Here is a 15,723-nt window from a genome sequence, read left to right as displayed (position 1 = left end):
GACTTACACTGGCCTCAGCTCAGCAAACTTTGGCTGAGCTGAACAAGTTATGCTGGCTTTGGCTGAGCCGGGGTTGGGGTCCAAACCACGAATTAGCCAGCTGAGCCAGAAATCCACAGTGGATCTTGCCATGGGATTGGATCACCCCAAGAGTCTGCCAGAGTAGGCTTTAAATGCTGGTTAAATTGGAACCCCAGTAAAATACATTTGGAGATAACTAGAGTAAGGAACGTGCTTATACAGTGGTACCTCGGGTTACATATGCTTCAGGTTACAGACTCCGCTAACCCAGAAATATTACCTCGGGTCAAGAACTTTGCTTCAGGATGAGAACAGAAATTGTGCTCCAGCAGTGCGGCAGCAGCAGGAGGCCCCATTAGCTAAAGTGGTGCTTCAGGTTAAGAACAGTTTCAGGTTAAGAACGGACCTTCCGGAACGAATTAAGTACATAACCAGAGGTACCACTGTATTGAACTCTTGTGTTTCCATGTTAACAAACAATAAAACATAATTGAAAGGAGGAAAAGATGGAGATAAATGTGCAGCAGCCCGAAATGTTGAAACAAACATATTTGCATGGTTTTTGTTCTCCTTACTCAGCTCCACGGCCAGGACGGTGATATTGTGCCATGAAATGTCTTCCCGATCCAGAGGTCTTGCGGTCATCAGAGCACCTGTTGCAATGTCGACATAAAAGAAGCGTCCGGGATCACTACTTCGATCAATGGAATACCTGTAAAAAAGTATACATTTAGAAGGCATCATATGCAAGGAATAAATCATTCCTAATCAAGGCTCCGTTCAGGTTCATTGGTAATTTTTAATTCTCTGGTTTGCTTCTAGTTCAGACACTAAATTTAAAGCATGGCTTGATAATTTGTTCGATTGCTTTTATCCTATAATAGTTTTTTTTAAAATAAAAACAACAACTAGAATAGCAAGAATAGTCAAAAACAGTTATAACTAATTTTGAAGGTATATTTTTGGTCTCTCCTGACAGTGAATAATAAATACAATGCTCTGTTGTTCTATTATACTACTGTATAATAGTTATTTTCACCGGATCTGAAAATGAATATAAGAACTGAAAAAGCTGCAGAAGTGAAAATGAATAAGGACATGTTGCAACTTCATATGAGAAAAGGCAAGAGAGTATGAGACTTTCTTTCTTTAGTTTAGGAAAATAAATGACAACTAAGATGGACAAGAGTGGCGTTTACCAAATTATGAATGGTTGGAGAGCAGATAGGACATTTTTTCCTACCCCAGACCCAAATAAGCCAACTGGCACAGCAGGTTGAGGACAGACAAAAATAAATACAGTCATGTGGCATCATACGTGAAGATTCAGCTCTAAGGGTCATACATATGCAAAAATCCCATTTAACCAAAATTACGGGGGTCTCTTCTGTGTCTGTGCTGTCTCCCCTCCATGTGGAAAGCAAGAAGAGGGAAATGAGCAGAGAGAGACAAAGGCAGAATGGATCATTCAAAAGTATTAAATGAAATGGGGTCCACTGCACTGGGGTTCATCTATGTTAAAATGTATATCACAGCTTGATTGACTGATGATTTTATTGCAAATCCATTTGACTGCCTGAGTCAGTCTCCCTAACTAGCAATATGGGAATCATAAAACTGGCCTACCCTCTGGTGTTGTTATAAGGATTGACCCACTGTTGCATCTGGTAGGGCAGGGACAGATGCAAAGTATGTTGACAACATTATATATCTTTAGGTGCCAGGCAAAAAGTTTCCTCTATAACCAGGCCTTTGGCCCTGAACTATCCGTGGTCTTTTAGCAGTGGGTGGGAAGATTTTAATGCAACCACTACCCCCAGCTCGGTTTGAATGTATCTACGTGGGGTGTGTTTGTAAGTTGCTTTGGGTTGCCTTGGTCAAAATAAAGTGACCATTACATTTAAATAACAACAATAAGAGAGTGCTATACAAACAGTGAGCTGCAATTTGTGACCAGTGCTGCTGCACAAGTGGAGTTCTGCTCACACAGTGGGATTCCTCTTTGCTCCTGTTCCTTGCATGACCCCAAAATTTGCCCCACAGAGTCTCCCAACTCTTCGGAGAAGATTTTGAAGGTTTACAGAAAGCTTGGGGAGGGCAGGGTAAAGTCCCATTAAGGAAGCGGAAGTATGTTGTGCAAGCAAAACTGTGTGGGACGCAACCCAACGTGTTCTAATTGTGCAAGGGAAACACGCGGCAAAGGAAACGCAAGGCACACAACGTTGTTGAACTGCTTTCAAAGAAAGAAGCAGCTTTGTTTAGTCGAAGGATAAGAAGAAGGGAGGAAAAATCGTCATTGTGAATGCTCTCTCACACTTTTAAAATAAAGATGTATCCCCCGGTCTGCTAGATTTATTAAGGAAAGCCACACAAAAGCTTTAGATTGTGAAATAATGATCTGTCTTGCAAATGCCCATTAAAAAAAATTCTCCTCTGACAGTTTAGGGCTAACTTGTATCTGAAATTGAATATGGCCTTGTGATTAGTGGTGCAACATTAATCACTGGTGTCATGCAGCACAGGTGGAGTTTTTGTACTGCATTCTTTGCACATGTTTGCCTATTATTAATAATTGGTTCTCAGCACTCTAGTCCATTGAACTGTTTACATAATCTCCCTTAGTCATTCTGAATTAATCAGGCCATGCCTTCAGCAATCAGCATCTCTCAATGTGGGCAATCCAGATGTCAAGAAAGGCAGGGATAAGAGGATTTGAGAGTTTCTGGTGCGTTCGGTGAGCATTCTCGTAATATGGCCCGCCTTTCCGAAATTCCGTTGACAAATATAGCATTGCCCTTATTTATTGAAATAACCACTGGAATCCCTGAACATTTTCTGGTGGAATTGTGCTTATGGGACGCCCACAAAACCAAATTATATCAGTTATAATTCAGCTGTGTACTACTGGCATATCATGGGGTAAGACTAAGATCTGTTCATTAAACCATCTATAATACTAAAATTGTAAGTAGCCACATTGGTCTATGGGTGGGGGGGGAGAGAGAGAATCTAATAGGGCAGACTAAAATATCAGAGTGGGATGCGGGTGGCGCTGTGGGTTAAACCACAGAGCCTAGGACTTGCCGATCAGAAGGTCGGCGGTTCGAATACTTGCGACGAGGTGAGCTCCCGTTGCTCGGTCCCTGCTCCTGACAACCTAGCAGTTCGAAAGCACGTCAAAGTGCAAGTAGAAAAATAGGTACCACATGGGCGGGAAGGTAAACGGCATTTCCATGCACTGCTCTGGTTTGCCAGAAGTGGCTTAGTCATGCTGGCCACATGACTTTATTGGCTCCCTCAGCCAATAAAGCGAGATGAGCGCCACAGCCCCAGAGTCGGGCACAACTGGACCTAATGGTCAGGGGTCCCTTTACCTTTACTAAAATATCAGAAAGTTGTGAGCAAACTTTCAAGTTCTTTAGAACTCTTGTTCACACTGTCTGTATTTAATAAAACATCCTGTGAAGGCTGTTGGATGCTTCAAACTTTGAGGATTTTACAGGGTAGAGCACAATATTTAGCATGTAGAAAGCCCCAGGAGAATATGTGGTGGTGGTGGTGAGAGACACAAGAGTTTGTTATTTTGAAGACACAGAAACAGAGACGACAGGGGGTTGCCAGAATGTGAAGTGCTTTGGTGTGCAAAGTCTGTCTGGGCATCTGATGAAGATTTGCTACCTTGTAGGAGTTCCCCTTTTTTCCTCCCTGTGCTATCTGGTTATATATTTATAAATGAAGCAAAATGTCCTAGGCCCTCAGTGCTCTGTCACTCAAAGGAAACGAAACCCCTGGAATGTGTCACACCCCCCCTTGGGCAGCTGGAGAGTGCATAACAATAGATCACTCTGCTCACCAGACTTTCAAGAAAGAGATTCCCTTTATTTCCACATCTATATGAAGACCCACCTATCCCAAATCTTCTTTTCTATCTATAGCCCATGAAGCTTTAGAGAAACTATAGCAAGGGGTGCATATTTGCACACATCCCCTTGGCCAAAGTCTCCTGCTTGGAGAGGAAGATGAGACATTACGGGTAAGACTGAGAGACCTGAAAAAAGGAGAGCACATTTCCCCTCTTTTCGCATAATAAATTATCACGCAATCATTACTCAGTTGCTCTGGACAGTTCCAGATGTCTTTCCTCAGGCAAAACTTCTGTGACAAAGAAGCTTCAGTTTCCTGAAATTTGTGGGAGGCCTAGACTGGGCCACATGTTACGCTGGTCATGTAAACACATACTGATGAACATTTACTGTTCCCAACTCTAATCCTGCGGAAAGCCATCTAATTAGATGTTAATTTGATCCTGACTTGTTTTTAGGAGGTAATTTAATTATTGTTTGATTTTATACCAATGTTATATATTTGATGTTAGCCGCCCTGAGCCCAGTCTTGGCTGGGGAGGGCGGGATACAAATAAAAGATTATTATTATTATTATTATTATTATTATTATCAGAGTGTAACAGTGTAGAATGGGATTATTTTGAGCAGGGATGACATAAACCATCCTTTTGTTGCCTGAATAGTAAGCTGCAGCCTCCTCACTGACAGAGACTCAATACCATCTGTCCTAAATTGATAATGGTTAATTAACTCTGGATGCACTGGAGAGAGCCAGTTCTTAAATCTTGCCTCTGATTCAGAGAGGACAAGTAAATGGTGATTTTGCCTGTACAAAATAATGTATAGCCTTGCTAGCATCTAAGGTTAAGCATTTATTTGAAACTGGCAGATTAATATTCTTCAGCCTTTTATATGTGTCTGTGGGAAGGGGGGTGTTATTGTTTCGTTTTAATTATTTACTTGTTCTAATTCTGTATTTCATTCTGTGAACTTGCCCTGAGATCTTATGACGAAGGGTGGCATATAAATCCTATTAAATAAAGAATAATAAATTTCTGAATCTGCATTACTCCCCTAAAGCAACAAGAACAATCCTAGGAGTTAACATAGTGGATGTTTAGGATGATGGGGGGAAAAAAAAGAGAGAAACAATCAAAGAAAGGAACCTGATGGAGTTGTTGGTCACATCCGGGTCCTTGGCATAAATCATTTGTATGGTGGTCCCAATGTCCACATCTTCAGGGACTTCCACAAAATAAAAGCTAGGCTCAAAGAGTGGGGGCTCTTCCACGTCCTCAACGGTGATGTGTACAGTTGCCGTGTCACGGAAGGGGCCCAGGTTCAAGAAGCGCATTTCTAAGTGGGGATTGGCACCCTCCACCTTTAAAGTGTAGCTCTTCTTACTCTCAAAGTTCAAGGGCTGAAGACGAAGAAGAAATAAAGCATTAGAAGACCTCCTCTGAGACTGGACAGAACGTCTTGAGCCATACCACCCAATTCCTTTAAAATAAAACACTTCCATTTAAACTCGTATCACTTACATTGTATGTAACCGGCTGGATGAACATGACAGGCCCACAACTTTACTGCTTTCATTTTAACAAAATGCATCCCAGATATTATTGTAATAATTGGGTGAGGGTTGTCCAAGCAGTCACAGAGGATAGCGAGGTCTAGCATGTCAACTTGTGCCCCAGTCCAGCTCCAGCAGTAGCCAGGATTGGGCACCAGTAGGTGTCCACCACATGCACTCCCCGCCCCCTGAATCCAAATAGGAACAGCAAAAAGAAGCAGCCTTTGCTCTTTCAAACTCAGTTCCCTTTTTTTGCAAATTAGGTCATTCCAAAGATGTGGAGCTGCTACAGAGAAGACCTACCCACATGCCACCACTTCTTGAATTCCCTTATGGTGGAATCACCAATAGGGTATCCCCTGTAGAACTTAATTCATGGACAGGTTGATACGGAAGGAGTCAGTCTTTCAGATATTTGGGTCCCAAGCCACTGTCAGCATAAGCACCATGAATTGGGCTCAGAAATTAACTCGCAACCAGTGCATTTTTTTTAAACACTCGTGTTGCACATGTTCAACCAGCTATTCCCATCCGCTCTCTGGACACTGCATTCCGCACTTTTTGCAGCTTCCAGACAGTCTTCAAGGGCAGCCCCATGTAGAGTCTGTTGCAAAAGTCCAGCCTGGAATTTGCCAGAACATGGGCTACAGTGGTCAGGTTTTTTCCTATTCAGGAATGCCCATCGCTGGTGAAGCAGCCACACCTGAGAGGAGATACTCACTGCCACTGGAGCCACCTGGGCTTCAGGTGACAAAACCGGATCAAGGAGCACTCAGTCCCCCCAACCCCCCCATATACCTGCTCCTTCAAGGGGGTGCAACCCCATCAAGGACAGGCTTTCTGCCCACTTCCTGGATATGGGAGCCCATAGTCCACAGCACCTGAGTCTTACCAGGATTCAGTTTAGTCCCCCAAACCTAGCTATGTGTGTTATGTGTGTTAAGCACTTTGAGCATATAACAAAAATGTTGTACATAATGCATTTAATTATATTTTAATTGCTATAATTCAGTCAGGGTGAAGCACCATTAATTTTATTTATTTCAATGTGGGAGAGTTAAGCACATGGCTTAGCTATTCCACGGAAATTAGCGACATTCAAATGTATTCCGTTTTGGCTGTTCTTCTAAGTCCTTTATTATTATTGCCTAAACGTTAGAGGGAGGGCTTTATCACAAAGCGAATCCGGTACTGAAAGACAACCGTGCTAACGTCTTCCTTTTGCAGAAGACATTCTTTTTTCCCCATGCTGGTTTTTCATGCCCTTTCTTGATACAGTTTTACATGCGAAGGAAATTGATGCCGATAATTGTACTGCAGTGATACTTAGCGTGCACTTTTTATGTATAACAATAAAATGATAATTGAAAAGAATCTTAGCGGCAACAGCAAAGCGAAGCCTAGGAATGTCCAAAGAACCTTCATAAAAGTGGATCTAGAAATGGTTGCAAGGGTCTTTTAGAGCATTATGAGGCCTCCTGCTGATAATTTAATTTCCAAGAATACAATGGTTATACGCTCTTTACTTTTACATAATGGGTAGTTTAATGCTGAATATTAGCAAAATGGAATCTTTGTAACTGGCACAGATTTTGATCAAAACAAAATGTGTGCTTCTAAAGCTGTCGTCTTGGTTTTAGAGGCAAACGCTATCTTGGAAGAAGTTCAAATCTGTTTTCTGCACTGGGATTTTTTTTTAAAAGCACAAATTGATAGTGTATATTTACTTTAATTTTGGGGATTTGTATCTTCTTGAGGAAGGCATATGCTGAATGGAGGAATGCATTAATTAACACAGTCAGCAACAGCTAATTCCAGTTTGCTAGCAAACACTCAGCAGGGAACTATGCCAGTCTAGGAACATGCCTCAAGAACAATACATGATACATGTGTTTGCAGATAGATAGATGATAGATAGATGTATATGTGTGAGTGTATTACATTTTTGGTATTATACTTCAAACATCTTACATATCCAAGTGAAAATGTAATGGCCCGCTGAAGCCAATGGGACTTCACCTGGAAATCTGCTCCACTTCCCAGTGGGGAGGAGTTACGGTGGACCGCGTGGCCACCCACTCTCCACCAGGGGTGGGGAACTTTGTCCCCTGTTGCCTGGGGGATCCTGGCCACGTCAGAGCCCGGCCAGCCAACCCGCTGGCGGGGGGGGGGGGGGGCGTGGCCGGGGCCGTTTAAACAGAGGAGCGAACCAGAGGACTTCCTCTTTGGCTCGCTTCCTCAATCACCCACCCTCCCTCCCTATTTTGCAGGTTAGGCAATGGCCTTGCTATGGACTTCGGTTGGTCGCCTTGGTTGCCCATGGGCCTGGTAGGAATTTTTCCACTTGGCAAATTGGCACTGGCCACTTGGTTTTCGCCTACCTCGTGGCAATCATCACAACTTGGTTAGGGTTGCGGTTAGGCATTGTTTGACCTTGTGTGGGGGAGGGAAGGTGTAGCCATCACCTGCCCCTCCATGCTTAAGGGTATTCCGTTAAAGGAACCCAGGGGTGTTGATCTAGTCTGAAGCCCGGCTGGGGGGCTAAGGCCTTGACACGACCCCGACGGGAACACCAGGGGGAGCTTGAGTTGGTTCGCATCGACAGGGCTCCCCCTACCGGCTTACCCTTACTGAACTTCCTGCACAATGGGCAGGAGTCAGATATAGTCAGGTCCAATCAACGCCTAAGCCAATACCGCTCACATTCTGTAATTTCAATAAAGTTGTGGCCAAAATTTGCCCAATAACATAAACCTAATATCCGTGTCCTTGTGTGAGTTATTTCCAACGAGGGGGAGGCTGCGGGGTCTCGACACACAACAGCCCCAATGAGTGAACAAGAGATTTTTTCAGACTTCAGAAATAATTAAAATTTTAAATGAGCAGACAAAACTGAGTAATGGCACAACTGAGACAGTCAGAAGGATGGCTCACATGCTAGTTTATTTGGATGAAAACTATTTGTTACATTGCAGCCACATGCAATGAAGTCCTGCTGGCACGTTTCATTTGCAACCAAATGGGGCCATTTGCACCAGAGTGCTTAACCTTTCCCCCTAAAACTTTCTCCTCCCAGCTTCTTTTAACCTGGCGTTCTTTTAACTCTGCCTGTGCCAGCCTCTCCCAGAATGGAAAAGATGCGAGAATGCTTTTAATTTGTACAATTGATTGCTTCCCCCCTTCTTTTAAAAACCCATTTTAAACTGATTTACGTTAGGATCCTATACTCCCCAAAGTGAAAATCCAGACAAAGTTGTTGAGCTATGTCTCCCCACAAAAATTTAAGTTTTTGGCCTTTATTTGAATTTTATAAATTTCCCCCAGACATTTTGCCAATTTCCTGCCCATTCCCAGATGCATGGCAGCCCTATCCTAAACTCAAGAGTAAGTCCCATTGAACTCAAGAGAGGTTACTTTTGAGTAGACATGAATAGGATTGCACTATCAATGGACTTAGTTGTATTAGTTGTAGAAGTGGTATGCAAAGTAGTAATAAAAATAATTACTATAACAATATTTTATCGCAGTGGAAATTGCATTTGCAGTAATGGTTGCACTTTGCTGAGGAATGAACGTGTTACCTTTCTCACTGTGATGACACCAACTTGGCGATTAGGTTCGGTGGCAATATCAAAGACATCCAGTCCATCCCCATCCACAAAGCTGTATTTCATTTCAGCATTAATGCCTTCATCCAAATCTTTAGCAAGGACACGGCCCACAGTAGAGCTAACTGGAGCAGACTCCAGAACGCTCATCTGATAATGTTCTGGGGGAAAAAAAGTTAATTGTGAAATAAAATAAATAAGTTCAATAATATTTAAAAAGAGAACAATGCCGTCAAAATTAAGCCTTTGCAAGCTCCATGCTCATTTCAGTAGAAATCAAATTATATCAAATCATTTAAAATCAAAAGGCCTGAAAAATGCCTAACTGGCTGAATTCTTTATGCCCTAAATACATTACAAGACTTACAGAAATGAAATGAAGTAGCCACTGTGAATAAGTCTATGACAGCACTATCCTAACTATTTCTATTCAGTAGTGAATCCTATTTAATTCAATGGGGCTTACTTCCAAGTAAGCAGAGTTAGGATTGCAACCTTAAACACTGAAGTTCCTTACGCTGGGCTGTGGAAGCACATGGTCAACTCCAGTGTAGAAAAATCCAAACAAATTTAAATCCCCCTTGCTGAGTTTCAATAGCTCTCTTGACATATCGGGGGCATATTTAAATTGTTCGTATCAAACCATTCGTTCTTCCTGTGGCAAAGCTGATCTAAGAGCAAAACTTATGCATAACCAACAAATCTACAGAGTAAAAGGTTCCCCTTTGCTCCTTTGAATACACAGTAGCTTCGATTAATTCCTTCCTCTTGCAGCAGTATTTATTAACTCAAGAGTTGCACTTCAGACTAGCGCAGCAGGAGGAAATGGCAGTGTGTAATTCTTTGACTGAAAAGTAAAGTTGGTAGGGACATGAACAGTGGAAGGCAACACCCGCCCCCCTCAAATGCAAGTGCTTAATTAATTGATGAGCAGTGTGATATTTTAAATTTTAAAATGAGAGGGAATTTAGAAAGTAGGCATGGAGCTTTCTAGGGTATCGCAGGAGTGTTCATTTTGTTCACCATCACCAGTGAAACACGTCAAACATTTCACAAGATAAAAGATGGAAGTAGACTCCAGTCCTCAAGAGCTGATGACACAGTAAAAGCACAAATCTATGACAACAACTCAGAAGTGAGGCCCATGGAATTTAATGAGATTTACTCCCAGCTTTTAAGATGAAACATGATTCTTTGCTGTTGCTACAATGACTATCGTAGGTACTAAACCAGTCTGAAAGTTATCAATCCTGATGAGTAGGGATGGGGAACTCACAGCACTGCAGGTGCTGTTGGACTACAACTTCCATCTTCTCTGACCACTGGTCATATTAGTTGGGGATGAAAGGAGTTGGGAGTCGAACAACAGCGCCACAAGTTCCCCAACTCTGATACAGAGGGAAGTTTAGGTAGGAAGTGAAAGTCATTCTGTTGACTCGTACAAGACTCGTTCTAAGATCACCTTCATGAGAAATCTGCTGGAACAGAATCTGAGAGTCCAAATCTGTTGTTGTTGTTTATTAATTATAGCAATATACTTGCAGTTTGAAAGGTTTTATGAGAATCAGTGAATCTTCATAGGAATGTAGCCAGTATCTAGGGACACAGTGAAATCTACCCAGTATTTAGGCTGTTGACTATTTCTTAAACCTCTGAACTGAAGTTGAGCCTCTGTAGCAGCTGTGAAAATTTGATGCCTCCTGAAATGGTTTAAAACTGCATGAGCAACTTAAGGTTATATTCTAATAACAGGTCTGCATCTTTTGGGCCACATTTTGTGCTGCTATGGTTTTCCCAGCAGTGATGTATGGAAGTGAGAGCTGGACCATAAAGAAGGCTGATCGCCGAAGAATTGATACTTTTGAATTATGGTGCTGGAGGAGACTCTTGAGAGTCCCATGGACTGCAAGAAGACCAAACCTATCCATTCTGAAGGAAATCAGCCCTGAGTGCTCACTGGAAGGACAGATCCTGAAGCTGAGGCTCCAATACTTTGGCCACCTCATGAGAAGAGAAGACTCCCTGGAAAAGACCCTGATGTTGGGAAAGATGGAGGGCACAAGGAGAAGGGGACGACAGAGGACGAGATGGTTGGATGGTGTTCTCGAAGCTACCAGCATGAGTTTGACCAAACTGCGGGAGGCAGTGGAAGACAGGAGTGCCTGGCGTGCTCTGGTCCATGAGGTCACGAAGAGTCGGACATGACTAAATGACTAAACAGCAACAACAACAAAGCTAAAGAGCACAAAAACTATTTTATGTTATCAGAAATTTAGTTTGATAGCCTTCATTTAAACATGCAAAGAAATACACCCAAGTAAAGAGACGAAAAAGAAGAAGAGGAAAGACCATTAAAAAAAAAGTTCAACACTCTTTTACGAATCCTCAGCATCCCTTCTTTGCCTTTGAAGTCTTACTAAGGCTAGCAGCCACTAACGCTTCCTGGTATCCACTTAAAGCTTCATTCAGTACCAATACTGGAACTATCCATTCCTGATTTCTTCCCCACCGTTCGTCTTCCATTCTGCTCTCTTATACTTCCATCAACCCTTTCCTTCCCCTTCCCCTTGTCACACATGGGAAGCTGCCTACCCCTCTGCCTTCATGCCAACATTTCCTTTTGTTCCTCCTCCTGTTGTTTCATCATGGTCCCCTCAACTCCGTCCAGGACTCAGAAACCATTCAACTCTCTGATCGCTCTGAAAAGCTCCAGATGTTTATCCTTAATCTCCAATACCCTTTGCAGGGTTCTCACTCCCTTATCGCCCTGGTGTAGTAGCCCTATATTCCTCTGCCTGTATATATGCGTGCTCCTCTACCCCCACAAACACCACCATCTGTGTGAAGATCTCCTGTTCCCTCCTGTTCCCTCAAATGACTGACCTGTCTCCCTTGCTGTTTCCTTTGCCCAGAACTGCCTCTCCAGATCTGCACTGTTTCCAAAGCCTTCCTCAGAACCCACCTTTTCTGTGAGGTCTATGTGAGCTCTTTAGTTCTTATCCCCTATGGCAACTAATCCTAAGTACTGATAAGTGCAGAATCTTGCCCTGTTTGCCCCTGCCTCCATTTTCTTTGTGTCTCTCTTCCACTTCACGTCAGATGTTAGACTGCAAGCTTCTTGGGGTGGCAATCTGTCTTCTTGATTCTTCAAACCATCATTGTTGTTGTTATTATTATTATTGATAACTAGTAAAGCACATAATTACTGTGCAAATATTTTGTCACATCTTTTTATTTGGGCAACGTGCCAGGGATCTGCATATTGTGATGGACACTTATCATGTGGAAATCTAGGTAGGGACAAAAAAGCGCACCAGGGGAAGAATACCTGGAATTAAGAAACATCCATTGAGAAGCTCTGCCCCCCACCCCCCATTGCTGAGACATCGTGGCTGAGACTTACTCTGTGGAAATCTGGGTGGGTTGTCATTGACATCAGACAGAGAGATATTGACTGTGGTCGTCCCAGCTAATCCTCCCAGCTGTCCGCCCATATCTTTGGCCTGGATAATCACTTCATAATATTCTTTTGCTTCTCTATCCATGTTCATTAGCGCTGTCCTAATTAAGCCTATGAAAACGGCAGGGGAAAATAAAGACACACACAAAAAGGCATTTAATTGAATAATGCACACAAAGTAACAAATTTACTAACCCGAGTATTCATTGGGAAATGCTTCCTTTTCAAGACGAAAAACAAAGTTTATTGGGAGCCACCCAGAAAGGCATGCCTCTTTGCAGAATCAGAATGGACTATACTCTCAAGATACCAGGAACCAGATGCAACGCTGGTCCGCAGCCATGTCGGTGGAGTAATTTGTCATTCACGGAAGGAATTGCCATGAACAGATCACTCGGGAGTTAGTGAAAGAAGGGCTAGAGCCTAGTTCTTCCTTTTGCTTCATACAGAGATTACAGTAGGAAACAAGTACATCTTGTCTTCTTATATATTCTAAATTTGAGTAATTTGAATTAGCGAAAAGACACATTTTAGGTTGAGAGATAAGGGCACGCCTGTTTATTTTTTCAGGGCTATTTTAATTCTGCAACAGAGAATACAAAATAAAATGTTAAAAACAACCTTTCCTCCTAACATTGACAGCTAGCTGCTACTTCTGCCTTTCTTTTTTTAGTTATTTCAAATTTCCTTCAGTATTTTTTTTAAAAAAGGGCACCCTGTTGGTAATGAAAATTAATCAGTTATTCATTTGAAAGGCAATTGATTAATCAGTTAGAATCCTTTGAATGGTGTGAAGTTCAAATACTTACTCTTCTGTGGTCATGCTATCATTAGGCGCATATCTGATTTTGTGCTCTTGGTATTAGAATGCATATTTGCTGTTGCAAACAGGTTATAGCGGTGACTGAAGCTCTAATGTAATTAAACCAATTGTGCATGGCATGCAAAACAATGGTTCAGAACTTCATTATGCTTCTTCAAGAGATGCCTGTGCTTTTGAATGTGGAACATGATGTGTAATTAAGCTAATTGCAATTAGGGATATGCATGCAATGCATGACAGTGAATCGGAGCTACACTGCAAAAGTTGCACACGGAAACAGAGGCAGGAGTCACTACCCCATAGTTAACATCCAGGGTTGTTGCAGTTAGTTTCCCTTCCTGAGAGTTTTACTGAAATAGAACATGAGGTGGCAGCAAGGTTTCTCTGATAAACCCTGCCAAAAACGTCCGAGTTCAGTTGCTACCTTTGCTGAATACTATTGCTCATGGTTGTAGAAGAATGGACCCCCAGGGCTAAACATCTCTGGACTTTTAGGGTAATATTTTATTATCTTGCTTTTTGTCTTTTCCTCAAAGGACCCTGGTGGAATAGTCGATCTCTTTATTTTTATTCTCAACTTAGCATCTGACTTCTTTCTCTCTGGATTTCAGATTCCCTTCTTTAAGAAACAAAGACTATAACAACAAAACAAAAGCACTGTGTTTGGCTTTTAGTGGACACAACACTTGTGGTAGTGACAAAACAACTATTATCATACAAGGCACTGTAATCTTACATGCTGGTAAATTTTTATAATCATATATAATGCAGTTCGTCTTGTCTACAGTAACCATCATATCTACAGTCTTTATAATTCCAGTCCTTTGATGCTTCAGCTTAACCTTTGCACTTCACTGCATTAAAAGTAGATGCATGTACTGGATTTCCATGCCCAGCCACAGAGTCCCCCATTCCAGCACGCCTAAGTGCTGAGTGATAAAATGAATGGACTCTGCTTAGTGATCTGGCCAGGCTAAGTAGATGGCCATGCCCCGCCCCCCTCCCAGGCCACTGCGGATTGGCTCATTTGAAGGATGGGTTTGGCGGGAACCCGTGAGCCTCCACAGCAGCCGAAGGGGTTGGGGAAACATTCTAAAATGGCGTTGTGGATCTGGGCGAGAGAGGAGATGCCGTGTCGGGCCGCAACCGCTGCTCACTGGCAAGACGGAAAGCGGCCATCGCTTGCTGTTTGATTGTTAACACTTATTAAGTCTGTGAACAATCATTCATCCAAGGAATTTACAGGGTTTTGTTTATTAAGCGTCACATCAACACACAAGGTGGCTTAGCCTAAAGGACAGTGAATAATCACAGATCACCCTGGCAGCTGACCTGGATTTGAGTCTGGCTTCTCTCTCCCAATACTCAACATTGTGGCTATATGGGGCATCCTCACACACTCATAAGAGTGAAAAGTTGCTACGCAGCTTCATTCGCATCTGGCTGACATCAGGTTCACTTTAAGTTTTCCAGGCCCTGTTCTCAGTTTAACCCACAGTATGGTGCTGAAACTGTAGTTTTTGGTTTGGCTGGGGATCTTTACCTAGAGATTGATGAGGTCAATTTTTTATCATGTTCTTTCTATTTTACTTTTCTACAGACTTTGATAACATTGACCCTGAGGGACCGCTAATACAGGTCACAAGATTGTTCTCTGAAGCCCGTATACAACTGTTAACTTTGCTGATTTCCCCCAACATTCATTCAATTTTATCTATTTTGCGTATTTCTTCATTTTATTGATGTCATTTCCCACACTTAGGATCCAATGCAATGTCCACCAAAGTTAATAGTTCTTTTCCTTTCCATCGCACCAGCCTACAATTGCTGCTGGACTCGACACATCATTTCTCATTCATGTTTTTAACACTTCTTGGTGCTTTATTGAGAAACAATGGGTTGCATAGTCTTTGATGACTTGCATTTTGAAGATGAAGCCTAAGGTGAATACTGAATGAAAGTTAATGGAAAATGTCACATTCTTGGCTGATTTTTCTCTTGAATGAAATTACCTGTTCTGGAGTCCACAGAGAAATATGGCTGTCCTTGGAGAATGCTGTAGACTACCCTGGCACTGTTCCCATAGGTAGGATCATCAGCATCTGTTGCTGTCACTTGGATAACAGAGGTGCCTGACAAAAACAGTGTAGAACCTTGTTAGATTTGTAGCTGTGGAGAGAGGACACAGATCTAACTATGTTCAGTGAATTATAAATGTCCTGCTCTACAGAGTATTTATTTAGGAGCCTGTTCTCTTTCTAATGCTTGAGGAATTTACACACATAGCTCTTAGCACTAATGGGGGTTACAAGCACAAATCCCACCAGACATCATTGGATCAGTAAATAATCTATAGGATAACAGCACTTGTTGGTGAACTGTTAAGACCCACA

The 15,723-nt window shown here is 42.3% G+C and overlaps 1 protein-coding gene and 1 long non-coding RNA gene across 3 annotated transcripts in view; one reads left to right on the top strand and one right to left on the bottom strand.

The window, feature by feature from the left end:
• The window catches only part of LOC310767230, a 70,344-nt gene extending 69,643 nt beyond the window's left edge, over positions 1-701 (top strand). The window contains exon 4 of the long non-coding RNA XR_014550776.1: positions 601-701. This is a non-coding gene — a long non-coding RNA (uncharacterized lncRNA). The remainder of the gene's footprint in view (positions 1-600) is intronic.
• Positions 1-15,723, bottom strand: part of CDH20 (cadherin 20) — a 155,100-nt gene that overhangs the window by 13,636 nt on the left and 125,741 nt on the right. For both annotated transcript variants that reach the window (XM_083623818.1, XM_083623819.1), the window contains exons 4-8: positions 15,343-15,462; positions 12,451-12,618; positions 9,021-9,208; positions 5,033-5,286; positions 597-733 (exon numbers count right to left, since the gene is read on the bottom strand). In XM_083623818.1, the coding sequence (XP_083479944.1) occupies positions 597-733; positions 5,033-5,286; positions 9,021-9,208; positions 12,451-12,618; positions 15,343-15,462 (867 nt within the window). The remainder of the gene's footprint in view (positions 1-596; positions 734-5,032; positions 5,287-9,020; positions 9,209-12,450; positions 12,619-15,342; positions 15,463-15,723) is intronic.

This window comes from Podarcis filfolensis (assembly GCF_964270895.1).
Source record: "Podarcis filfolensis genome assembly, chromosome: 7".
Lineage (NCBI taxonomy): Eukaryota > Metazoa > Chordata > Lepidosauria > Squamata > Lacertidae > Podarcis > Podarcis filfolensis.
The sequence above is the reverse complement of the archived record's forward strand: the minus strand, read 5'-3'. Positions and strand labels throughout refer to the sequence as shown.